Genomic DNA, 26699 nt, shown 5'->3' with positions numbered 1-26699 from the left:
TAAAATAGAATAAGATAACGCGGTCTTGAAAATCTTACTTTCCTCTGTAAATTAAGATCAGCGCTAACGGCAGTCAATAATAATCTAAAGTGTCGGTAAATAGAACACGTTACTTCTTCGATAAATTAAATTTTCAAATTGATGAAATATGATAATATCGAATTATCAAATGAAAGATTTAATCATAAAAGAGATGTTTGTTAGAAACAAGACTTTAAAGATTATTATTATAAAAGTAAACAATTATTTCAAAATAATAATGAGTTTATTAGTGATCTGTTTTATCAATTGTTGAGACGGGGAATTGTATTAACCGACTCATAACTTTTGTATAGTAGTAACACCTTAACGATAACACACAGTAAGCAGTGTACTTTTGAATGTGTGGTAAACTCGGTAGATTCAAGTTTACTCATGCGAGAAATGACAGTTCTACGTAGCTAGTTACGATTAAGAGGACAAAGCAAACGATTACGTTAATGTGATCATTGCAGTGGCAGTGAGTCATCGTCAAAGTTTGACAATATTGTAATATTTGTTTTTAATTGTAATATGGAAGTTCTTGATCCAACTGTTTCGAGAGATGAACTACCACTTTGCATCGATTATTTAGAGAAAGGTTTGTTTACAATATCATACGATCTTTTGTTTATATGTATATTACCTTTGTTCTGCATCTAGAACTACCTAATGTCATATAAATACTGTATTTTACTATTTGGACCTAACGGAAGTGTGTATTTATGCTCAACAATGTCTCATAATTTATTGTCTAATCGCAGAAACTTTAAAACTATAGAAATAAGATGATATTTTAATTAATTTCGAATTTTTGCATCTAAACATTCATGTAAGATTGCATTCTTATGATGAATTAATGTAAGATGTCAGAAATATTTGTTTGTATTTATATTTTAAAATACATTTATTGGTTTTATGATAACTTACTAATATAAGTGATTCATAATTTATTTCACAATAATATTTGTTTCAGATGACATAGAACAGAGCCCATCTGATACTAAATCATGCATAAAAGCACGCTATACCCTAGGTTTCCTAGGTTTTTTAGGCTTTGCTCTTGTATATGCAATGAGAGTGAATTTATCTGTCGCTATTGTTTCAATGGTCAATCAGACAGCTATACCTAATACAGATGATGATAATGATACTGATATCTGTCGTAATGTGAATCCTATAAATGGAACGTTTATACCAGTACGTTCAATCTTTTTATCTAATACTATTGATTTTATTATCTTTTGAATATACTAATTATTTGTTTTTGTTTGATTATTTTAATACTTCATATATCAAAAATATTTATTCTTTAATTCAATTAAATTAACAAGAAATCACAAGTGAATGGTTAGTCAAGATGATCCAGTTACATGTTCTGTGGATAACATTATCAATTTTATTCTTCTTCTTGTTATCACTTTTAACTCATATCACTAATATGTTAGTCACTTCCATTAGTTGTTTCTCTTTATATCATAGTTTTGTAGAAAAATGCTTGATATATTTTGCGTTGTATCAAACTCATTTTTAATATCATTATGGCAGAGTGCAGGAGAATTCAATTGGGATGAAAAAACTCAAGGCGTTATATTAGGAGCGTTTTTTCTTGGCTATGTAACAACAAATGTACCAGGAGGTAGAATGGCTGAAAAAGTTGGTGGGAAGTTAATATATGGATTAGGAGTTTTTTTGACTGCTGTATTGACTGTAATTAGTCCTTTTGCAGCATATTGGGGTTTAATACCATTTCTTGTAGTGAGAATTGCGGAAGGATTTACAGAGGTAAGTAATCCTAATAAAAGCTTTATCATTTTCCATTATTATTTATTTTCATATTTCTTTAATATAGGGTGTTACTTTTCCTGCAATGCACTCTATGCTTGCACATTGGGTTCCACCATTAGAAAGAAGTAAATTTGCAGCAATTGTGTATGCAGGTAATGCTATAAACCATTGATATTAATTAATAAACAAATATTTTTTTATTTGTCGATTAATTTATTTCTTAGGTTCAAATTTTGGAACAGTTATATCACTACCTTTAAGTGGATGGCTGTGTTCATTGGAACTATGGGGTGGCTGGCCACTCGCATTTTATTTGTTTGGAGGTTTAGGTGTTATCTGGTATGCATTCTGGTTGATCTTTATTTATGATACACCTGCCCAGCATGTAAGAATTGATCCACAGGAAAGAGCGTACATTGAAGCCAGTGTTGAAGAAAAAGATGAGGTCAGTTAAATGTTAATTGTATGTATTTGTATGAAGTTATTAATTAGCTTATTTCACTTATATTTTTATGAAAATAGACTGATGATCCCGATGTACCCTGGTTATCAATTTTTACATCTCTGCCTATGTGGGCTATAACTATAACACAATGTGGTCAATCCTGGGCATTCTATACACTGCTAACAGAGCTTCCTTCATATATGGATAAAATTTTGCATTTTGATGTACAACAAGATGCATATCTTTCTGCATTACCATATCTAAGTGCTTGGTTGGTTGGACTACTAGTATCGAGTTTTGCAGATGCTCTTCTTGCTCGACAAATCTTATCTCCTTTGACTTCATTCAAATTATGGAATACAGTGGCTTCTGTTGGCCCCAGTCTTAGCTTTTTAGGTGCTATTTGGGCTGGATGTGATAGCATGACTGTTATGGTAATGCTTGTCGGATTAGGTTCATTACAAGGTGCAGTGTATGCTGGAAATCAAATGAATCACATCGCATTAGCACCACGATATGCTGGCACTCTTTATGGACTTACCAATGCAGCGGCTAATGTTTGCGGATTTTTGGCACCATATGTCATTGGTAGATTAGTTCAAGGACATGTGAGTATACTTTTATACAAATATAAGTATTATTTATAGTAATACATTTAGTATCTTTGAATTAATATTGTGTATGAAAAGCGTACGTCTTTAGTCTCAACATTATTTTATTTTTTATCTTTGATTTCATAGGAAACTTTAGCACGTTGGCATACAGTTTTCTGGATGGCAGCTGGAATAAATATGATAAATAATTGTTTTTATTTAATTTTTGCATCTGCTAGTGAACAATCATGGAGCAATGGTAATAGATGATGATAAAATTTTCTTATACATTCAATATTTAATATAGGAAATTACATATCGTTTAATCAAATTTCTCTTATGTTAGTATATTTTAATTTATCGTGACAAATGCAGGAAATGAATATGGAAGAGTTATCAATTTTAAGTAGATAAATTAAAACTTTTGTTCTCTTCATTCCATTGCGATTACTTTATGTCAGGCTTTGTATTTAACAAAAGACAAAACATATTTATTAACACTCGCCCTTCTATAATGGGGTTTCGGAAGACTTGTTTATTTTGATGATTGATTATTTGCATATGGTGTTGTAACAAAGTGTCACTCATTCTTACGTATTGAGCAAGAGAGGTGTTCAGATTTTAGAGTTTCGAGTAATGAACGTTATGATTATAGGAGGAGGGTTGTAAATATGATTAATAATTTCGACAGCCACCGTGTTACATTAATGGCGATTGACCGTAGGGCGAGGGTTAATCAAACTTAGTCAAGTATTAAAGCTTTTTACTTTTAAGAAGCCTGTATATGATATGCAGTATTTTTTATACATAATTATCATATCGTAAATTAACACAAAAATAAAGAATATTTATAATATTTATAATTAAATTATACAATTGGAATTGAAGATAAATGAAATTATGGTAATCGATGTAAATATGTATTAAGTAAATTATTATTATTAACTATTATTATATTATTGATTTATTTTATTGTTGTTGCGAGCAACGACGAACGAAAAAAGATGGTGCAAATTTTGTTCTCTTACGTCGATTAAAATATTATACAATTTAATTTGCGCGTTGTTTGATTGGGTTATCTAGGAAAAATTGTTTATAAGTCGTGTTTTGTACGTGTATTCGAAATATTTGACGCAGTGCGCGAGGTGTACATATGTAAGTATGTAAGTAAGTAAGTAATGTGTAATTTTCGTGTATGATTTTTTTGTTCCTTTTTTTTTTTTTTTTTAATATACAGAGTGGTTCAGCAATCGTAGTACAATTGAGAAAGTTGACGATTTTTGTTTCTTTTCCAAAAATTCATTCTCCCTTTCTTGGTTTTATCGCGAATGTTAATCCACCATGTAAATATTAAGTATCATTATATCCATTATCGTTATCTATTTACACGTATACGGTAATTGGTTCACGTCGGTTTGACGTTCTATAGTAAAAAGAATCTCCTATCCTCTACGAATTTCAGTTGCCTTTCCTTTCTTATTTGTTCGAAATGAAATTAAAAAGAAAAAAAAAATTACAAGAATCTCTCTGGACTTTTCGAATTTTTGTGTGTTTCTTTCTCACTCCTCCTTTTATCCGTTTTATTCGAAGATCGTGATTTAATTAAAATAATATAAAGTGTGCTCTTAAATATCTTCGAATTACAAAGGGACTCTTTTTCTTGTTCTTTCTCTCGCGAGAGAAAATGTACTTACTAACTTACTTACTTTCTCAAACGCTTTCCTTCAGATTATCTACCTTTTTTCGCGTCAAAGGAGACGATGGAATATTCCGTTTATTCCTATCTTTCTTTTTTTCCCCTTTTTATATTATTTTTGTTCGTTTCTATCTTTCTTTAATCTTTTATGTTTTTTTTTTTTTATTTTTTAGTATTTTTTTTTTTATCTCGTGCTCATTATAATTTTAATCAGGCATATTACCTTCGACACACTACGTTAAATACACTAGTGCTTTAATTAATTAATTAAGGCGAGCAGCGTGGTCGGTTTTTTCCCCTTTTTATATTTTTATTGATTTCTTTTTTCTTTTATTATTTATAGTTTGCAAATATCCTTTCGTTAGGCGGGATTGTTCATTATTTAAAAGCTTAATCTCTTTCTCTCTCTCTCTCTCTCTCTCTCTTTCTCTCTCTTTCTCTCTCTCTCTCTCTCTCTCTCTCTCTCTCTCTCTCTCTTTCATCCATTATTATTTCGTTTCGACGAATATATCGATTCGTTATTTGGGAATTTAATTTAGCGCGAATATCACTGTATTGAACAGGTTCTGCCGACTTCGGAAGATCTTAAAATGATTCTCGATCCCGGTGTGTTGTTTTCGTTTCCTGCCGCGAGCGAGCACGTCTTCGTTCGCATGATCATCAGGTCCGTTCTTATGCTGGGCCGTCGCACGTTAGGCGCCACGACGCCGCAGGCGTCGCTTAATCGACGCTTTATGCTCAAAGTTGCCTTGTGCTTTGGCTGCGAACAAAATATTTTTTACTTCCTTAATTGACTCTCATTTCTCATTTCTTTCTACATCGTTAAATCTCCATAACGTCATGTTTATTTCAAAAGTACGCAATCCAATACGATTAATAATTACTTAATTAAATATTATTTAGAATATATATACAATATATGTTTTTGTTTAAGTGTGAAATAGTAATTTATTTTTAATACGATAGATATGATACAATATTATAATATAATATATATATATATATATATATATATATATATCCTGTGTTTAAAGTATAACGTTACAAATTTACATCTCGAGAACATGACATTATTGAGAAAAATTGTTCAGACAAGATTTATCTGATTTCACGATAGAAATATTATGACTCATATTATTTTTTTTATTTGTTGCATGGTTTTGCTTGGAAGTCAACTCTGTGCTTTTTAATAAGAATTTTTGAATATATTAAAATGTCTACGTAATGTATGTAATAAAATTAGTAACTTTTATTTGAAAAATATTTTCATTTAAACATTTTTTTATGAATATATTATTTCATGAATGAAATATTATCAATAATTTCAAAATTTTCAAAACGTTAAGAGAAAGAATGATTTTTTAATTAATAAATGTATGTAAATAAATACCTGCGATGGGGGTAGCATGGTGGGTGAGCCAAAAGTAAGAGGAACTTTTCTATGATGATTCGGTGCCATTTCTAACGGCAAGCCGGCTACGACGAAAAGCTGATAGAAAAGTTCGTCCACGTGGTAATTTCGTTTAGCGGAAACTTCGACGAAAACGCAACAGTCGTCCTGGCTCGCACAATATTCCTCAGCTTCCTCGATTGTGACGCTTCTAAAACAGGTATGGTGCAAAAGAATATTTAGAATTTAATATGATTTTTTCCTTACTCGTATTAACCCTCTATAATATTATGTAATTCGAAAATTATCGTGTATTTGATTATATGCATGCATATTTTTGTAATTATAATATAGAATTTTTTTAAATCGAAGGAAATGTATTATTGCATCTATTGTTGTTTTTTTTTTATTTACATTAGAGAAAAAATAAATTTTTAAATAAAAGCATTTTGCATTAAATTGCGGACAAAGTTGGGTTATAGAGGGTTAAATTGCAAAGTTTTTTAATTACAGATAACGTACTTTGTATCCTTATCGCATTTATTTCCAACAATGACCATAGGAACCTTTAAGCTGTAATGACTCTTGTTTCTACTTTTGGTTGCTCCTTGAGCAGCGCTCATCTTCGTTTCGATGATCGCTTCTCGCAATCTGATTGCTTCTTCGAAAGATTCTCGGCAGTCCATACTAAACACCACCACAAACAAATCTCCTGCAAAATGGTAATTAAAATATAAACAGTTTAACTCTACTCTCCAGAATGTTATATTGGTCAAGAATTCATGCATTGCATGCACGTGTATGTACATATGTAAGTGAACATTCGCGTGCATGATACACGAATCAGGATTAACTTAGTTGGCCTCTTTGAAAAAACGATTGGTAAGTATTGCAATAGGTCGAGGCCAAGAACACAATAACAATAAACGAAGGAAGGAAGATCCGATCGATTATTCCGTGAACGCGAAAGGTCGTGTTCGCGATTTTTTCGTGCGTTCGAAATGTCAACTGTTGAAAGGTTCTATACGGGTACTATGGTTCGCATTCAAACAATCCATGTATGCATATATATGTATACATGTGTGTTTTTCTTTTTTTTTTTAGAACACGCGTGTTTTTGTTGCAACTTGACGGTTTTAACGAAAAAAAGAATTTTTAAAAAATGTCATCAAAATGTAAATGGAAATTTATCGAATACGTAAATAAATTGGATAATTAAAATACTTTCCTTGATTATTAATATTCATCGTATTTGTCGTGTCGTTCGGTTTACCATCAATCGATAAACTCGATTCGAATTTTGAGGAAACAAAAAGTTTCAGTTAGAAACGAGGACGTGATAGGAAATTAGATAATTACGAAATTCTCGATCACGATTGGAAAACGTTATTCGTTCGAGGAATAAGCCACCCAAGTCGGAGTGATGAATTTTCAAAGCCCTTTTGAAGAATTACTTTCTCTAAGAGTAAACGCGAGTTCGTACAAGTTCTGGTCCGGGATTGAAGTATCGCGATTGGCCTGATTTTTCCTTTCTTCGGCTGATTAATATTCAAATTCGTTCGATAGGGGTTGAGGGGGATGGTACGCTCCAGTGATATCCGAAAGAATTCAAAAGCAACGAAAGATTTCAAATCATCGAAGAATAAAAAAAGAAGAAGAAAAAAAAAAAGATACTTTCTAATCCACTAACAAACGGGGTGAATTTTTTTTCTTTCCTCTTTTTGTTTTTTCTTCTATCGAAAATTAACATGTTACGTTAAGCAACTTTGGTTAGTCGCGGGGACTCAACGATTAAAATTTGTTATGCAAATGTCCCTTGCCCGATGCTCTCTCATATAAACTGTAAAAGAAGTTCGATCGGTAAGAGGGATAAGAAATCGTGTATAGGGCAATCGTTAACATTATCAACAACAGCAACGCCTAGTTCTTGGCCTTTACTGGTTTTAAGACGAGTTACAATTTACATAGATAGCGTAGCTTGACTAATTATTCACGTACTCTTTCTACTCGACTTAAAAGCGATAAAAAAAGACAAAGAAACAGAAAAAAAATACAACAATCAAAAGAAAAAAAAAAACGAATAAAAGAGTAAAGAAACGCATCGATAAATAATGAGGGTTTGCGTTTATACTTTTTTTTTACACTTTTCTCAAAGGTATTTTTTAGAAAGTCCAACTATTGTCCGATGTAATTCAATGTAACCTACGTTGATTTTACCAGCTACGTCACCTCGATTAAAAATAAACGCGAATGTGGATTAGCCCGGAAAGCTTACGAGATTAATGATCTTACTTCAATATAAAACACGTATGCGAGACTTTTCTATGGTAAACGAAATTAACGTTGATAGTAGGGAGAAATGGTAACTTTTCGTTTGTAAAACTGTTGCGTCCCAAACCAAAAGTGTAATTAACTCGAGCGAACTGGCATGACGTAAATAGAAATCGAGGTCATAATAAAATGTTCAACTTGGTGTGAATATTTTTCATCGTTTTTATTATCGATCGATCGAAAAACGAGAATGAATTAGCCTTACGGTGAGATTTGCGGATACGATATAATACCCCTTCAAGGTGGTCTTCCGATTAACGAAGTTAATCGTCGTTCCTACCTTATTTCGAATTTATATTAAAATTGTATTTCGTAGAATGTTTCTTTGGTCAATTGAAATAATTTATAAACCAGAAGAAGTTCTTTGATGAGCTTTTAGGTTGTGAGAAGTCCATAAAGATTCAACAACGTAATACGAAACGATATCGTGTTAGCTCGCGTAGAAAGGTCTGACTAAAACCGTCTGTTTCTACTGAACCAACGTAGATAGAATATGATCGGAATATGGTCAGACCCTTGCTTCGGTGTATGTATTCGAGTACTCGCGGTTAACATATACACGTAAATCTCGCTCGGTTAACGAGTTTGCTTCGTGGAAGATACGATTATCATCGAAAATTTGCTACAAACGGCTCGGCACGGTAACCATAAATTTACATACGTTCGCATATCTTAATAAAACATCGATAAGAAATGCGCGTTCGAATGTAATGCAACTACGGGAATATATTTTTATACGAGATTCGATTAACGTCAAACCAAAGGAGGCTTCCAAGACGTTCCTTATTCTCCTCGCCTTTTAATTTAATAATAAATCCTCTAGCGGTCTAGTTTCCGTCTTTCTCGTCGATTATTTTTTTCCCCTTTTTTTTTTGGTTTTGTTTCTCTACCTTTGCTTTCTTTCATTTTTATTTTTCTTCTTCTTTTTTTTTTTTTTTTCTTGTTTCTCGCCTCGAACTTCCGTTCCCTCCGTTACAACGTCGCTCTCGTTGGAATGTTTTATTTCTGAGAAAGCTCGCAGCCTAGTAGTCTTCCCTTTTTCCTTTTCCTGGCTTCTCTCCTTCATTGTTCCGAGCGATGATGTATCCGTCGGGTATTATATCGCGACGAAAGAGAGAGAAGTGCGCCTTCTGATTCGAAAAAGGAATTCCCTTCACTCGCACACAGTGTCCATTGTCTTTGAATTGGGGTCACCGTTCTAGAGTTTGCGTGCAAACGCATTTCGTGCCCCGGACACATCTGACGGCTGTCGCCTATATTTATATACCAGAAGGTATACATATGTACGTATGTATGTATATTCATTGTATTCTCGAGAAAAAGGATCGCGAGTTTGTTCTGTTGTGTATGATCGAGTTTCTTCGTCGTTTCTGAGAGAATATCAGAAAGTTCACAGATCGTTCTTCGAGCTTGTCGACGTCTCGAAAATTTCTTGCGATTTATATGTGCTTGCATAATCGTATACCGCATAAATGTCCTACATTTTTATTTATGTTACGAATCACACAGATATATGTGCGTTTTATATTCTTTATCTTTACCCCTATATATATATATATTAATTTATTTATTTATATTATTATATATATATATGTATACATATATATGTATTATTACTTACTTACGGTATTTATTTACGGTATTAGTCCGCGTTTTAGTATTCGGTCCAACTCGTCTCATGAAATGTCGTTCACGCTTTCGTAAAGCTCACCCTTCGACTTTTACGATCACCAAGTTTCACAGTCGAATCGGTTTCAAGCATAACCACCACCACTACTACTACTACTACTGCTACTAGCTAGCAGCTTTCTGCATTATCGCGTTCTAGGGTATCGGTTTACTCTCATGGAATATCGATGTTCTTTTACTAACGACTAAGAATGACTCTCTCCCTTAGCCTAGTGTTACAATGAATAACAACCTTTGTAAAGTAAAAATAACAAACAAGAAAATAATAAAGAACGAAAACCAAAAAAAGAAAAAGGAAAAATGAAATACAGAATACACAAGATCGAAAATAGAATCGATCTTGATGCAATCAATCTTGCATTCCTATTCGTTTCGGTTTTCTCATTAGAAGGATTGAGCTCGGGTGACCTCGACCTCTCGTAAACCGATTAATTTCAGGTTGGGAAAAAATGCGAGCCAGTCGCATGTTGGCAACGATATGAAATTCGCGTAACGTAACGAAGAGGTGTAGATCAAGGGGGTTCGAGGGGGTCCGACGTTTTCCTTGACTTTTAGGTCGATCACGCATGCAAATTTGATAATTCATCGGAATGACATGTGGAATATCACGTGGTTGTCATACCCGGTCTACCATACGCGTGATCGTTTCTGCTATACCTACCATTTATCACCGCTCGAGTTGGAATGATCAATACGCATGCACGCGGTCGTGCACTCGGCATTACACGTTCGACCACGCGGATCGAGCATGATACGATGCAATTTAACGATACAAGGAGAGAGAGAGAGAGAGAAAAGAAGGGAGGAAAATGAAGGAAGGGTGCAGCCGTAACTGCACACTTCTACGTACGTACACACACAAGCAATGAAATATATTTTTTAATCGAGCAATCGTACCGAGGATTGCCGTATCTCGATTTTACGACGATCATTTGTAATAAACGATTTATTTCGGTATTTATACATATTTATATATGTATGTATGTATGTGTATATCGCAAATATATCTATATATATGAAATATTTATCTTCTTTACAAATAATTTCATCGAAATACGATATAAGCTAGATATGTTTGGAGAATTAACTGCTCGAAGCGTAACATTGAACGTTTATAAATTATAATCATATATTTTATATCGAATTATGTATACCATGCGTTAAATACGTTATTGTTACTCATACGTTTTCGATGGACTCGTAGATTTTCATTTTTATAAATCCAGAAATATAACATTACACATTTGCAATATTCTAAACAAAACGTTCTGACGTTAGAATCGGGATATACCGTTGCTAAAAACGGAGTAAAAAGGATAGAACAATCGATTTGTCGAACGAGTATCGCGATATTGTAAGAGCGTTAGAGGGAGTAAAAGGATCGATTTAACATAGAAATTTGTTTCTTTCTCCATTGTTGTGTTCGCTCTCCCGTTCAAGAAAAGATCTTATATTGGGGGTAAACCGATAAGTGATAAAAGGTGAACGATTTGAAATACGGGAAAGAAAGTTGGCACTTAACGTGGTATATTCTTAAGGATCTATCATAGATAAAAATAGTGAAGGAGATGTTGAGAAGATGGGGAAGAAGATAGGAAAACGGATAAGGACACTTTTCTTTCGGCGCTTATATTTGCCCTGTTCGTTCGTCCATTTCAGTTTAGTACCAGCATCTTTTCAACGATTTTCGACGTTTCAAGAAATCGAAATCTTCTTCTTCTTTTTTATTTTCTCTTCTCTTCTATTCTATTCTATTTCTACCTTATTCTTTTTCGATGCCGATTCGCGAATCCTTTATCGAGTTTCATTCATTTTTCCTCCGATAGATTCTATGGATTTTCAAGATCTGGATTCCGTACTACTCCTTCGTTCGTTTTCTTATACAGTTCGCGTGTACGTACATACAGAATCATATAAGAGACAGGAAGAATATCAGCCATACTTTTACCATCTCAACCACCATACCGCAACGTGCTTGCCGTTCAGATCTCATATCCGACACACGGACTACGAGGGAACATTCGAATAACGGTACCCGTTTCTGGAACAGTTTTGTAGAATCTTCTTAGATATTTCGAGAATCGACGTACACGCGAGAATATTGCGACTGCACGGCACCCGCCATCAAATTTAGGACGACTGAATACGCTCTGGAACTTCTCTTTTTATTTCTATTTCTTTTTATTCCCGATTCTTTTTTTTTTCATCGCATTTGAATAAAAACTCGCAAATAGTTACACGTCAGCGTGGATAACATGCAAACGTGATTAAGCAAATGAAGTGAATATAATTAATTTTACTTCTTTGTTATTTTAATAATCTTTTTTTTTTTTTTTTTTTTTTTTTTTTTTTTTTTGTTTTGCGAGAGTTTTTTTAATGGTATCAAATATTCATTATATTCCTGCGAGGAAATAATAATCTTTTAATACGAAATCTCTCACATCCATCGAGAAGCTTACATTGAAGCGTGTTACAAAATACATTGATGTTTCCTGTTAGACGAACCACTCAGTATTATCGTTCTTCCTGTTAGATTCTATCTAAGAGAATATGTATACGTATGTATGTATGTATGTACCTGTGTACATATCGGCAAGGTAATATTAATACTCCGTAACACAGTTTAAACGAGTAAGCTCACAAGCTAATAAGTTTGATCGTATATGATACCGAAGCTTCCTGTAACAAGTTCGCTAGAGAAGATGTGCGACGAGCCGCGAATGTAAACGTCAACGAGCAATGAAGAATGGTGGTGAAGCTAGTTATAGTAATAGTTAATGCTTCCTTGGAATTTCTATTCTCGTTATACAGGAAGAGTCGCGAAAAACGGTATACCTGAATATCTCCTATTGTTTATTATTGTATGAAAAAATTTCAAAGGAAAAAATTGTCCCATTTATTTAATTATCGAAAGATCTTTTTCTACGAAATTTCAAATTTATTCATATTTTTTTTTTTTTTTTAATAGAATTCTATGTATATATATATATATTTTTTTTTAGAGTATAGGAAAACGAATTTAATTACTTTAATGACTGTATCATTCCGATCATTTGTACCCCTACTGTCCATTTAAAATAATCAATACATTCTTGTAATATAATATTTTTAAATTCTTTTATTTAGAAACATATTTCAGAGAATTATTCAATTTTTAAATATATATAAATTTGAATGAAATATGTTTCTGTATATAGAAATTTTAAAGCTTTGTATTACAAGCAAATATCAATTATTTCAAATTTATTGAGACTCACTGTACCTAGTAGTATAATATTTACGTATAACAGATAGTTTTTAATAATTCACGGATGCAATGAAATGGACACAAATATAAATTTCGTTTTGTTTTGTTTGTTAAAGGAAATGTTAGATCGTTTCGTTCCGTTTATTCAAAAATGGTCATATTAATATGGAAAACGTAGTGGATATAGTAAGTCGCAATGACTTGTGATTTCTGTTTTCATCGGTAATCTCGGTTAATTCTCCTATGAAAATTTGAAATTCTCTATCCTTGGATAACGGTGCTACACTAACGGATCATTGAGATAACCTCCCAAAGTCTAGTCAGCTATTGTCTCGCGGTAATACGTTCCTGAATTTAATTCTAACGAAATATACCTACGTTTCGTTTTGTTAGTTACATGTAACGAGAAAAAGAAAAAAAAATCTAAAAAAAAATGATAGGAATGAATGAATGAATGAATTCGTAACTGAAGAACAAAAGGTGACGTTTTAACGTAGGATACATTTCCTCTTATGACTCGGACTTACCGGTTAGGAAGGATAATCGTCGCATGGCAGGAAAGGGATGGTTTCCGCTGGTGTCCAGGAGATCAAGTTGATGCACTTCGCCTCTGATTCTATAAAGCTTCCTGTGAAAATCCTCGATCGTGGGTGTATAACTTTCTTCGAACTTGTTGGATAAAAATCTGCGAAATGAAATATTTCCCTTTTTAAGTTCTTATATTTTGATAAATTGGTTTCATTAATAATAATCATTAATAAAATTGCGTAATTATAAAGAATTTTGTCATAAATTTGATTATACAACAGTAGATTGTTATACATCAATCTCCATTTATCACTCGTTAGTAAAAAAAAGAATTAAAAAAAAAAAAAAAAAAAGAAAGAAAAAAAACGATAAACTCGCGTTCCCATTTTCCACGATTGGAAACATCGCGTTCCCCTCGATCAGGATTCTCGCCGAAATGAGTCGCGTAATTACCTTGAAATTAGGGAAATTCGCAGGGCTTGACAGGGTCGCGGTTTGTCAATTTAACGTAACGAATAGTCGCAAAGGCGGAAATGAACAACCTTGCCAAATACGAAATTGGCTAAACTCGTTTGAAATATATTTTATATATATATATAGAATATCCTTTCTACTTTATCCTATCTACTGTACGTATATACGTATATATATATATATGCATTTATAATCACAATCTGTTCGATTTCATCTATTTATCCAATAAAAAAATACAAAAATTACATTTCTTGCAAACAGTCAAATTCTAATTATCTATTTCTATTTATCTCTCCTCTGTTTGTCGATAAGACACGTTTATATTAACGGCTTTCGGCAACGATAATAATACCGGACACGATTTGTATGCGCAAAACGTATGAATTGGTTGTTGCATTAACGCGATAATACGGCAATAAGGAATATGCGACATAACGCATATAACGGATATATTATAATTTGCATCGATAAATGCGATGGATTAATGAAATAATATCATCCTCGTATTATTAATATTCACTGAATGCTTAACGTGTTTCATTTCAAATAACTGATTCCAAAGAATCAGGAGGTAATATATGGTGTACGTGATTAAACTTATAGTAACTAATAAAAATATTACAAATGGGGGAACAAATACGAAATGATTTTTATTCTCGATATGTTAAATAAATTAGCGAGAAGTCGATGCTCGTTTAAATTTCAAAGATAAGGAAGAAAAATTGGCAGTTAACCGGTAGGTAATGCTCTTCTTAACATTAACTCACACGGGGTAACAAAACGAAACTCGAATGGCAGAGATTCAAACTTCTACATCGTACTTGGCGATGTTAGGAAGTTCAGTAAAAGTCGTTAGATCGCGACGGTCGTGTCTCTCGTTACCTTACCCGAGAAACGACGAGAAGAACATAATGCTTTAATTACGCTCGTTGTAAAGCCCAAGGGTTTTTTTTTTTTTTTTTTTCTTTTTTTTATTATCCCTTCTACCATTCGCTACCGCAAACGACACCGTAGGAGATGCAATTCTTCTCGAGTGTGTAATGAGCCTTTTTTTTTTTTCTTTTTATATATATGTATATATAAGAGTATATTAATGTTAACGCGTCAGAGTTTCGAATAAAAATGTTAATCCCTTTTGTATGTTTTGATGTAAAAGAAAAAAAAGAAAAAGGGGGAAACAAAAATAAGAAAAGTTAGTAATGGAAATACGTAGTTAGATCTAAAATTAGTTAATCTAAAATTCTTTGAAGAGAATGTATACCGTGCTACAATGGCGGTCTTGCCGACCCTAGCGCTGCCGAGCATGACGAGACGATAGCAATTGCGTGGTGGTGGTTTGCAAGCATCCTCCTGCGAGGATGTAGAAGCGGGACTGGGGCTAACGGTGATGGGAAGGATGCCATCTTCGGCACCAGAGGGCCCCTCCAGTTCGGGGCCCGCTTGTGCACCACGTCGACCAAGATTGATCTTATGTTCGTTCTCGTCGATCGTATTTCCGCTTCCGCACGCCCTCTCCACGCAACAAAGAAGTCGGCGACACGCCTCCAGCTGTGAAAAAAGACAAAGAATTATAACCAAAATTATTAACGAAATGATCTATGTGCAGTTAATGCACACTTTTGACGTGTAATTTTCGTACTTGATTTTTCTAGTATGTATAGTTTCTTTTTATGCTAATAGATTATATTTATTTTGTCTATATTTTATTTTAACTATTTTTTATTAACATTAGTAACAAGTATGGTACAATAATCTGCGATTAAATATTCACAGTCTGCTTAATCGGTGTCGAAATTGTTACGATTTTTCGTTTGCGTTTTCGAAGAGGAAAATGTTGCTTGCATTCATCTCGAAGCGTCCTGTTGTAACTAATAAGAGTAAGATCATTTACGAGAGATTTCAATTTTTTTTCAAATTTTGCACATACATCGTACTTTTTTAAAAAATCCAGATCTCCAACCGTTTGCGAAAAAAAGCGAGGGTAGAAATTTCGCAAAATTTCTTATTTATTCACTTATTTCTTTTTCTTCGATACCGTAATGGGTAGCGGTGCGGTCTCGTGTCCTTGAATTCCCGGCGGGGGGTTCCCGGTCAATGTACGAAATGACCGGTCATTCTATTTCGTCCAATGCCTTCACATGCAAGACGCACTCAGAACTTGTTAACCCTCTTCTAGATATTAGACACAGTATACTTCTATTATATATATATAAGTATTACTTCTATTTGTTCCATGTAAGTATGAAAAAACCTTTACGAAACCTGTCAAATATCACGACAACAATTTTCATCCCTTGGCATGATAGGCTTTAAACTTTTTCTGCAGAGCGCTCGGCCGGAGATCTGGATTTTTTAAAATGTATAATGTATATTCTCATGGACTAGTACAGGTGTGCAAAGTTTGAAAAAAATCTGAGCATCTCGTAAATGTTACTGTCCTTGTAAGTAATGAAGTTACACTATAAAAGAAATTTATTATACACTTAAACTATAATAGTTATTTTATGGAACAGAATATGTTCTTCTAGCAATTAGCAATGATCAATGAGCAATGAATAGTGAGTAAATGAATAGATGAGTAAATAAAATAAGTAAAGAAAAATATATATATAAAAGCGAGTGTGGGAGAGGATATACAAGGTTCAGGAGCTTGTTATTTTGTGCTTGTGTTGTGTGTTGTGTATTTGACATGAGTGAAGAATATTGAAGGTTCCAGAGTTAGGTAATTGTGTGTATGTGAGATCAGTTGATTGACAGTTGAACAAAGTATGGAAGATTCTAGTATTAGTTAGGTGTGTTAATAAAACTTTAAAATACAAATAGTTAATATAAAAAATATAAAAAAATAAATATAGTATATTACCACAAAGAGAAACTGTGTGTGTGTGTGTGTGAAATTAGAAGAGTTATACTTTAAACGTGTGTACTATCTGCACATATATATTTCTATTCTTTTCTCTCTAATCGTAAGTAACGATATTATATTTAAACAAAAAAAAAAAGAAAAAAAAAAGAATACGAAGATATTTCACATTGTGTTGTAACTTTGAAAATTCTTTAACTTTCTGGAAAGCTTGAGAAGAGCTATGATTCGGAATATATATGTATATATGTACATATTTCTACTTGTAAGTGGATCTCCTTTTGAAAGATTTTTCAGGTATCGTAAAAAAGAAAAAGAGAGAGAGAATCTTTTTCTGAGATAAGCGAATTGAGAGAATTGAAGGATCCTCCCCTCTTTCGATGGGAATAACTCTAGAAAGCGTCCTAATGCATCACGGAATATGCTAAACACTTAAAGAAGGTCGTATCCTTCTACAAAGAACGAATGGTTTCGATTGCTCTTTTAATTTTGTAAAACGCCTCGCTCTAATAATTTCACGATTGGATCGCTAAATTATTTTTAATTAGCTGCCGAAGGATTTCGGTCGCGACGGTATTTCTAGAATTTAATATCGTAAACCGTTTTCTCTTTCTTTCTCTCTCACTCTCTCTTTCTCTCTCTCTCTTTCTTTCTCTCTCTTCGCGTGGTTTCCCTTTACTTTTTTCTTCTTTCTATTTCTTTTACTCTCGCTGTTTCTAGTTTCCTCTCTTTTTTTTTTATTTCTTTATTTTACTCAGAAAAAGTACGAGCGTTTAACTTTTGTTGCTTACATTTTATTTTATTTTATTTTATTTTATTTTACTTTATTTTACTTTATTTTTTCCTTTTAATAGAAAGATACGCAAAATGTTACGTAATAGAATATTATATTTAAGTTTTTTAAGTTAAAGATCGATTAAATCATTCTCTCAATCTATATGCAAGTTAGTTAATTAAGATGAGTTGATAATTGATAAGAAACGTGCCCTTTGACACATCTTTCATGGATTAGGAAATTATATGGGAATGTCAGTAAAAGTATAAGAGGGCCCGTTATTGTTCCGTAATAACACTTTAACGCGCTCGATTACGGGCGTGGTTCGCGTTAATTAACAATTCCACGGAGACGAGCAAAGCCATCTGCAATGTTTCGTCGAGAGCTTCGTTATCCCGCTCTCTCTCTCTCTCTCTCTCTCTCTCTCTCTCTCTCTCTCTCTCTCTCTCTCTCTCTCTCTGTAGGTTCTGCTTCAATGGATTAGTAAATGGGGGACTCTGGTCATTCGTGTTAATCAAGTTACGATATAGTGATTTTAAGGAACCTTTCAAGATTATGCGTTTCTTTGTTAATGAAATTTGAATACATTAGTATGAACGATATTACGAGGGATCATATAATAATTAATTAAAAAAAATAATACTTCCTGAATTAAAACCAATGGAATAAAATAATAATACGATTGTAATGAAATGAATGAGCAACTGGAAGGAAAAGATATTATCGATTTGTAAAAGGAACATCGTCGAATGTTAGGCTCTTGTAGCGTTCGTTGAAAGGTTGTTACTTGTGAATTCGAGGATACGAAGTTGTCGCTTCTGGACGAGTCTCAGGGATTCTTCAAAGATAGATCGTAGGTAGTCCATTTTAGAACAAGAAATTCACAGATGCGACCTAGTCTCTATAAACCGAGAAATAATGGAATCCATTAAAAGCATCTCCAGCAGACTGTATATTTCATTTTCAGTTTCTCTCAACGATGAAGCAGACGATACGTTTGCAACAATTGTGATCGGTACCGATCGTCGACGTTATCGTTTCTTTACCTGTTGTCTTTCAAAACTTATCCTCTTTCTCTGTTCATAGCTTTAACTCCTCCTCGTACATCATATATTACAATGTAAGAGCACGTCTAATAATAGAACTTGTTAGAATGATAATCCTCTTTATATTGGTCCGTTTGACGAGAGTTACGTTTCTCTTCTATTGTACAATAGTTTCATGAACTATCGATCCTTTTTCTTCTCTATTCCTTTTTTTTTTTACTTTTCTTATTCGATAAAGCTACATCGGAACTCTCTTGTATTCCACTCTCGAGGTACACGTTCCTTACAGAACGAACGTTCGTATAAAACATTTGCATTCATCTTCCATCCTATTTGTACAAGTCAAGTGACAATCCGCTTTTATGAATGTAAAGAAGGAAAATAAAGTTTTTATTTGGTGGGTAGTTATTACTTATCCCTTTTTTTCTCTCTCTCTCTCTCTCTTTTTCTCGCTTTTTTTAACATTTTTATTTTACGATTGATATATCTTATGACAAATTTATCTTCGTAAGACGTTCGTTTATTTTTTTTCGAGCAATTCGTTTCATCAAAATCATCATCTTTTTTTGTTGTTGTCAAGGAATTAGATAGTCGTTCGAAAGATTGACCAAAGTCATCGAAAATGATGGAAACTATTTCGAAGAATAACAGATATACAATTACTTTATAAAGGAGTATATTAATTTTATTAAAACAAAAAATTGCTGCATTTAATAAATGAATAATTTTAAATTGTTTTTTTGTTATCTTTTATTTATTATTATTTTTCTTAATTCCAATGACTGTCATTTGTCGTATTTTTTATAAACAATAAAAAATGACTACTACTGTTAAATAGTATCATACTTTATCATAAACACATACACGATTGAAATATTGATTATATTTCTTATTTGCTCTCTTCCCTTGTAGAAAATATTTAACGATAGACCATCGCATAAAATCCGATATTCGTTGTTCTTGTAATGATATTGTGAATGATAAAAACAATCCCATATTTATTGGTAATAATCTGGATGGAATAGCGGAATATAAATTGGGTCGTGCGGTTATAGCATTATTAAAATAATCCAAATTCTCGTTGAATCAACGAGATCCGTGTCCGATTGATAAAACTGTACACCTACGTGTTAAATTGTACAAAGTAAAGTAAAAAAGTAAAAAGAAAAAAAGAACATTATGAAAATGATCAGGAATTGCGTTTCGCGTCAACGACAAGTCAAAGTCGTGGTCGTTTATGAAGGTTATAACGATGCACGAATCGATTCTCTCTGCTAGCGAACTAATTTGATAAAGGTGTATGAAGGTATCGTTTTGCGTGTCGTTTGTACCTATATATACGTATACGTATTTATATAAGTATGCGTTTAGTATATAGTTGGTTGATGTACTCGATGAACGTTAGTAGATAGTAGATACACGTTGTTTTCGCGTGGAACGCGCTAATTAAGAACTTTGTTGTAGAAGGAAAATTGTGCTGCATTTCGTGGATACGTTAGAAGAGGATAGTGGTAGATAATATATTTTCGCGGCATGAAAAGATCGCTTTGTAGTTAGCCGCTAATTATGGTACGCGCTACCGTACCTACCCTGGTCAAAATTATATCCTCTGTAAAAGTCTAGAAAAATATCTTAGAAGATTATTTAAAAGACAGAAGGGATACTCGTGCTTTCCAAAATTATCCCGTTCCGTTGCCATTAGCGCAATTTCCTTCGCGAATATAATTCTATTATTCAACGAGGAGAATATAAGCCAAGGATCATCTTAGAAGCTATCATGAAAGACCAAAATTTAAGTTTAATACGATATCACATTTCTTTACGATCATTTTTCTTTACTTTTTTCTTGTACTTTTTCTTTTTATTTCCCCTCATCAGTACCCTCTTTTCTATATTCCTAACCAATCCTCATCTCGTTCAACATCTCGCTAAAAATAATCTTTCTCATTTTCTTCGATCAGGACTTTCAACCATCTCGATGAGGTGTAAAGCTGGGATTTGAATTTCTTTTGTTCGTGGCATTATCGTTCGCTTCGGGATTATTCATAATGCCATTGTACTCGTTCGTTTATATCCATGTTAAAAGGTAACTCATGTTTGAACTCAAGATTAAATGATTTTTGATCGAAAACAGGAATAAAAAGGAAATCGATCATTGACTTTTGCTTTTTGCTTTATCAAATATTTATAAAAAAAGTGATAACCAATCAATCTCTTTTTCTCTTTCTCTCTCTCTCTTCTATTTATCGATTTGGTGAAATTTTTGTAACACGCGAATCTCTTTTTCCTTCAATTTCAATCGCAATGAACAAAATATTGAAATTAATGGTTGAAAAATTGATAAGTACAAAAAAGAGAGTAAAAAAAAAAAAAAGAAAAGGGAAGAAGACAAAAAAAAGAAGAAAGAAATATTTCCATCGAATAATCTCGATTACTTTTGTTGAGGGATCGTGTCGAGAGTGCTAATCGTTACCTTCCATTTCATCTTGGCAAACGAAGCGAGGAATCGCAAGAGGGTCTTCCCGACAAATTCAACGATCGATCCTTACGAGAGAGGAAAAATTTCTTTCTTCATTTTCCTTGGATTCAGAAAAAACAAACAAACAAACAAACGAACGAACGAACGAACGAAAAGGCAAACAAACAAAAAATCAGAAAAAGAAAACGTAAAGGAAGTCCGAAGGAGGGGAGTCAGCTTGAAAGTAGATGTGAGATAGAATAAGTCGTGGGCATGCGTTTGCTTAAACATAGCAAACGTCCGTAGAAAAGTGTTCCTAAACAAATTTTATCTCGGCTACTTGAGTGCCTCGGGCCTGTTACACGGTACCCTTTCTAAGTAAGACAGTTCCACTTGTTACGACACTTTATTTTCCTTTATATTCGAATACTTTTATTATTTTTATTTCTATGTGATTTAATAGTTAAATTATTTTTTTCTCTATCTACACTGATTCACCTGGTATATTAGATCTTTTTAAAGTTTTTTAGAGAAGATTCTAATCAAACATATTATTCTATTATCTTCCCCTTCGTAAAGGTTGTCAAGTTCTTTCTCGTAAAAAAAACGGTCTTGAAACGAGATAGGCAAAGTTGAGAAAGAGGAAAAAGTAGATATGTACCACCTACATAGGTAGAGGTGTATCTTGGTGATCTGAAATATGAGACATAAACACCCTAGATAGGGAGCTTAAAGTTCGAAAATTTGTTCGTGCGAGGAGACCTAATCGCGTGGGTGGAATGTTGCTTCGTTTCCTTTCGTTCCGTTCTGTTCGGAAGAGGACGCTTCAGAAATTTGATATTAGAAGAAGGAGAAGAAGAAGAAGGAGAAGAAGAAGAAGAAGAAGAAGAAGAAAAGAAAGAAGAAGAATTTTGCACGGTATGTTTAGGTTGTCCTAGCCAGAGTTTTATTGAATTTTATTGTTCGAAAGGCAGACGGTCCATGTCGTTCGTCGTATAAGCTGACGAGAAGTTTCTGGTGACATTACGTGAAGGAAAGAAGAACGCTAGAAGGATAGAACGTGATAGAATTTATCGTCTTTTTATTTAGAAGAAAGAAATAGGGGGAGAAAATAACATTGCTAGCTAAAGGTGTGATCCTAATTTAGATGAAATCACGATAATATGTCAAAATAAAATACAAAGGAGAACTATTGTCATCATTTTGTTTGGATATCGTGCGTAATCAAAAAAAAAAAAAAAAAAAAAAAAAAAAAAAAAAACGAAAAAAAAAAAAAAAAAAAAAAAAAAAGAAAGTTCTGCGTTATTTTTTCTAGACCCTTGCGCTACGTTGCACACCCAGTTAAACGTGACTCAATTATGACTTGGCGGGTGTCCTCATAAATTGAGTCGGTGATTAAATTTTGTTAACTCTTCTACTAGCCGCGGCCGTTCCTAAATGAAAAGCAACATGATGTGCATCGAAAAACGTGTCGGTGACAGGTCGCAGTAATTAAAATGGATAGCTCGCAGGTAACCACGAGGAAACGTCGAATTTCCGGGGTAGCGCATAATTAATAATCCCACGTGTGGTAGAATTCAAAGAAAGAATAACGAACGTGTTATCCGTTTGTCGAATAGTTATTAAAATATTACAAAATTATGAGAATAAAGGGCGATTATCGTGGGATCCTATTTTGGATGCTTGTTACGTGATTGCAAATTCATTTGATTTTTATGACTCCATTCGGAAAGTGGACCGCGTCGAAAATTGGAAAGTTGAAAAATTAGTGAAGGGAAAGTTCGCGTTTCAACGATACGATTCGAACACCCACTCGTTTCTGATATTTCGCATTGTTCACGATCGAATCATGCCAAGTTTCGACCGTGTGCTAAAATTCTTTGCAAGCGCGTGTAGCGTATCGCACGTAGTAACGTAGTTAGTTGAGATTCGCGAACGATTGATCGGAAAATCGTCGACCCAGAAACGTGATCAGCTAGGAAAATTCGTTTTCTCTTTTTTCGAGATCATTTTTTTTACGCCCTTTTCCTGATATTTTTCTCCCCAGAGTCATTTCTGGATGATCAACGTCGTTCAGAACCGCGGAAAAATGGCCTCTTAGGCTAGCACGAATGTATGCTACGTAAAAAGCTACGAGAAAAATATTCTCTCTCTCTCTCTCTCTCTCTCTCTCTCTCTTTGCTTCTCTGTTGAGTGGCACCGATAAAGTGAACATTGACTTACTTGCCTCGCATATTTTTTACCGTTATATACGGGCTGTGTTTGTAACATTGAAAAGCTGTAATATTCCGGGAACATAAGCATTTTTGAAAAGACGGTTTTAAACAAAAAATTGTTTGCTTTAGTAGACCAAATATAAAAACATTATTTATTTTGGATTCGATTGACGTTTGCTAAGTTATTTCAAAAGTTAATCTATTTTTTTGTTTTTAATTAAATCTATAACTTTTATAACGATGCCTTTCTTTTACGGTAAAAATATAAACGACTTTTGTTTGATGCATGTTTTTATAAAGTTTCCACCTTCTACGATATTAAATATTATTTAGACGAAAAAATTTATGGCATGTAAAAATATAGAGTGAACGGTTATTCTTTTTTATAAACAAACAAAACAAAAATAAAAAAGATTAATCTATAAATGCATTATTTTCGAAATATTTAAATTTCTTAATTTAAACAAAAACTCATCTTATACATTTCAATACATTAATATGAACATTTTGTTATTAATAAATATTTCAAATATATATAGTATGAAATTCTTTGGTCCTATTGGATAAAATAATAATCGTGCATCTATTTGAGGAACCATGATCGATATTTTATGAGATTCTAGCACTGAATTAGTTCGAGCATAGTAGCACCGAAGAATTAAATGTGTCGAAAGAGACCTCGAACCTTCTCGTATTGATCAGTGACCATTTTGATCTGGAACATCGACTTTCCTTACAAACCTCTCGAACTTATAAAGCTCCGTGAACTGATTTAGCTTTTTTTGTTTCCATTTTAAGCTCAAGGACAATGTTGTCCATTCTATCAACGTACACGAGTCTTGAAATTCTTCGAGCTATGAAGTACAGAATGTAATTCTCTGTCTTTGAAATTTATAATTCCTCGCTATCGCGTGTCTCGCTTCAGTTGGAAGAGGATTTAGCAAGGGCTGGTTAAATGTTATCCACGAGAAGGATTAAATAGATCCGTCACGACTTCAAGCGTTTTCTTCCTTCAAGTATAATAACTCGGTGGAGAAGAAAAAAAAAAAGAAAGGAAAAGAAAAAAAAAAGTATAATGTTCATCGTTTAGGTACTACTTGTTATTTTATTCAAATAACGAATAACGTTTTTAAAAATAATTTTTCTAAAGAGTTTGTTTGAAAACAACTTTTGCTAAAATCGGCTAAAATAAAACCGGTTTTTATGCATACACATATATAGAATAAAAAAAAAAGAAGAAAAAATTGAACGCTGAAGTCAAAAAAATGTTCATAAAAAGCAAATGGGAAGGTTAACACAGGACGTATGTGCAAAGAGTAGTAGATACGTTGTACACAGCCTCGGGAACGATATGCAAATTGTACCAGAGAATAGCAACGAGTAAGCAAACGAGAAAGCCTTGTGCAAACTGCCGAGGAAGGCACGCTTATCTCTTATCTTTCCTTGTCCCCTTGGCGAATGAACGAGCAGCGAATTGTCTGCCGAAGAGAGCCGTCAAGAGGATTTGCATCCACGGTAGGCTATTTGAATGGACGCTAACGAGCGTTTCGTGATTCCTCATTCGATTATAATGTATTCCGTGATTCTTATATGATCAAATTGGAAAAAGATCGTCCTTTTTCCTTCCTCCTATCATATTTCATCCACTTTCATTTTCATTCTTTTTGGCACATTGGTGTAACCTTTATAACTCGCTACAATATTTCTAAATTTATTTCCTATTTTTTGTTTGTTCTCTTTTTTTTCTGGCCAAAAATTAATCCCATTCGAATTCTTCTTACCTGTTGCTCCGAACAAACCACGGAAATTCCTAGGCGTCACGTTCATTCGCGGTTATCGATCACCATTCGTGTCACTGATGAATCTCGATGGCACATCATTGTTGTTGCTGCTGTTGCAGCTACTGCTACTGTTACTGTTATTATTGTTATTGTTATTCTTGCAAAAGCATCGATCGATTCGTTCTGTCTCGCGAACATGGATCGTATAACGAGCATGTATATACATACAAAACTTCCTTCATAACTATCGTTGTAAAGTCCACGACGAACAAAAGGGATCGTAATCTTGCTCAACGTAGTCCGTCATTTTTATCCAACGTTTCTTTTCTTCATTAACATAACCTTAATAAGGTTAGAAGATATCTCTGATTATTCTGTGACCTGTACTTGCTACATTTTAACGTGCTGTAAACAAATCGAAGATGTTGCTACCATTTTTCCAACATTATAATGAGGTATAAAAAAGAAAAAATGGATAAAAGAAAGAAACAAAATAAGTAAAAAGAAAGAGAGAGAGAGGGTGAGAAAACGAAAGGGGCAAGTTTATCGATTTTACGATGAACGCGCTCAAAGAAAAAAGCCAGGTCATTGACACGTGGCAGCGTATAGCATAACTGCATTAAAATTAAGAGAAAACAAAGGGTGGCCAGGAAAAGCGGATTATTCGGCTTAAACAATTATTCGCTTGGTGGTCATACGTTTCTACATAATATATAGGTATACCTATAGGATTTATAGTACTATACAATATATATATATATATATGTTTATATTATGAATGGCAGGAGCATACGTAGAAATGACAGGGCTGGTCTTTCGTCGTTATATCACAGCTTGGCATCCCCTCGATAATGTGAAGTTTAATCACGCTAAGCGGATGTACCTGTCAATTATTCCTAAATACGTGCATAACGATGAAATGACACAACCTCTCCCTTTCCCTGTATGCTTACGTAATTATATCCCTGCTAGTATAATACACCCATATCTTTATCTATCTACGAATAAAATAATATAAAGTAGGCGAAAGGTGAACCTTTTTTTTATTAGCCTGAAACTGACTGCTATTATCATTTCTTTGTATCAAATTAACGAACGATGCCAATCTCAAAAAGACACGTGCCTCCATTCTCCTTTCATATCTCCTCACCCTCCCTCATCCCTCTCGTAAAAGCTTTCAAGGGAAAACGTGGAATTTAATTATTTACGTTAGTTCGTTCATTGTTTTCGATTTCTTTTATACCTTTTTCTCGAAATTTCGCTTACTCGAAGTTTAATCGACAGGTACACGTCGGATAGTTGTAAAACGCGTTTTTGCTTTCAACGTCCAAAAGTTTATCGAAGTTTTTATAACGCAAGCT

At 33.4% G+C, this 26699-nt stretch overlaps 2 protein-coding genes across 2 annotated transcripts in view; one reads left to right on the top strand and one right to left on the bottom strand.

Moving 5' to 3' along the window:
- The first annotated feature begins 329 nt into the window (after positions 1-329).
- On the top strand, positions 330-3898 carry LOC106788395 (sialin). The gene is made up of 7 exons (XM_014751597.1): positions 330-619; positions 995-1218; positions 1567-1803; positions 1871-1958; positions 2031-2251; positions 2329-2859; positions 2992-3898. Exons 1-7 carry the CDS (start codon positions 553-555, stop codon positions 3112-3114), a joined length of 1491 nt encoding a protein of 496 aa, XP_014607083.1. The 5' UTR covers positions 330-552; the 3' UTR covers positions 3115-3898.
- A 161-nt stretch (positions 3899-4059) lies between these two features.
- The window catches only part of LOC106788402 (dexamethasone-induced Ras-related protein 1), a 29284-nt gene continuing 6644 nt past the window's right edge, over positions 4060-26699 (bottom strand). The window contains exons 2-6 of the mRNA XM_014751609.1: positions 15461-15747; positions 13725-13882; positions 6453-6642; positions 5931-6141; positions 4060-5300 (exon numbers count right to left, since the gene is read on the bottom strand). Of these exons, the coding sequence (XP_014607095.1) occupies positions 5088-5300; positions 5931-6141; positions 6453-6642; positions 13725-13882; positions 15461-15747 (1059 nt within the window). The 3' untranslated portion in view covers positions 4060-5087. The remainder of the gene's footprint in view (positions 5301-5930; positions 6142-6452; positions 6643-13724; positions 13883-15460; positions 15748-26699) is intronic.

Source organism: Polistes canadensis, unplaced genomic scaffold (assembly GCF_001313835.1).
Source record: "Polistes canadensis isolate GaletaPanama2010 unplaced genomic scaffold, ASM131383v1 scaffold_5, whole genome shotgun sequence".
Classification (NCBI taxonomy): domain Eukaryota; kingdom Metazoa; phylum Arthropoda; class Insecta; order Hymenoptera; family Vespidae; genus Polistes; species Polistes canadensis.
This window is presented reverse-complemented; position numbering and strand designations above follow the sequence as displayed.

Excerpts from the sequence above, each read along its gene's own strand:
- LOC106788395 (XM_014751597.1), top strand. The coding sequence starts at position 553 with ATGGAAGTTCTTGATCCAACTGTTTCGAGAGATGAACTACCACTTTGC. Across the intron at positions 620-994 it reads CATCGATTATTTAGAGAAAG|ATGACATAGAACAGAGCCCA; the intron begins GTTTGTTTACAA and ends TATTTGTTTCAG. Across the intron at positions 2,252-2,328 it reads GTGTTGAAGAAAAAGATGAG|ACTGATGATCCCGATGTACC; the intron begins GTCAGTTAAATG and ends TTATGAAAATAG.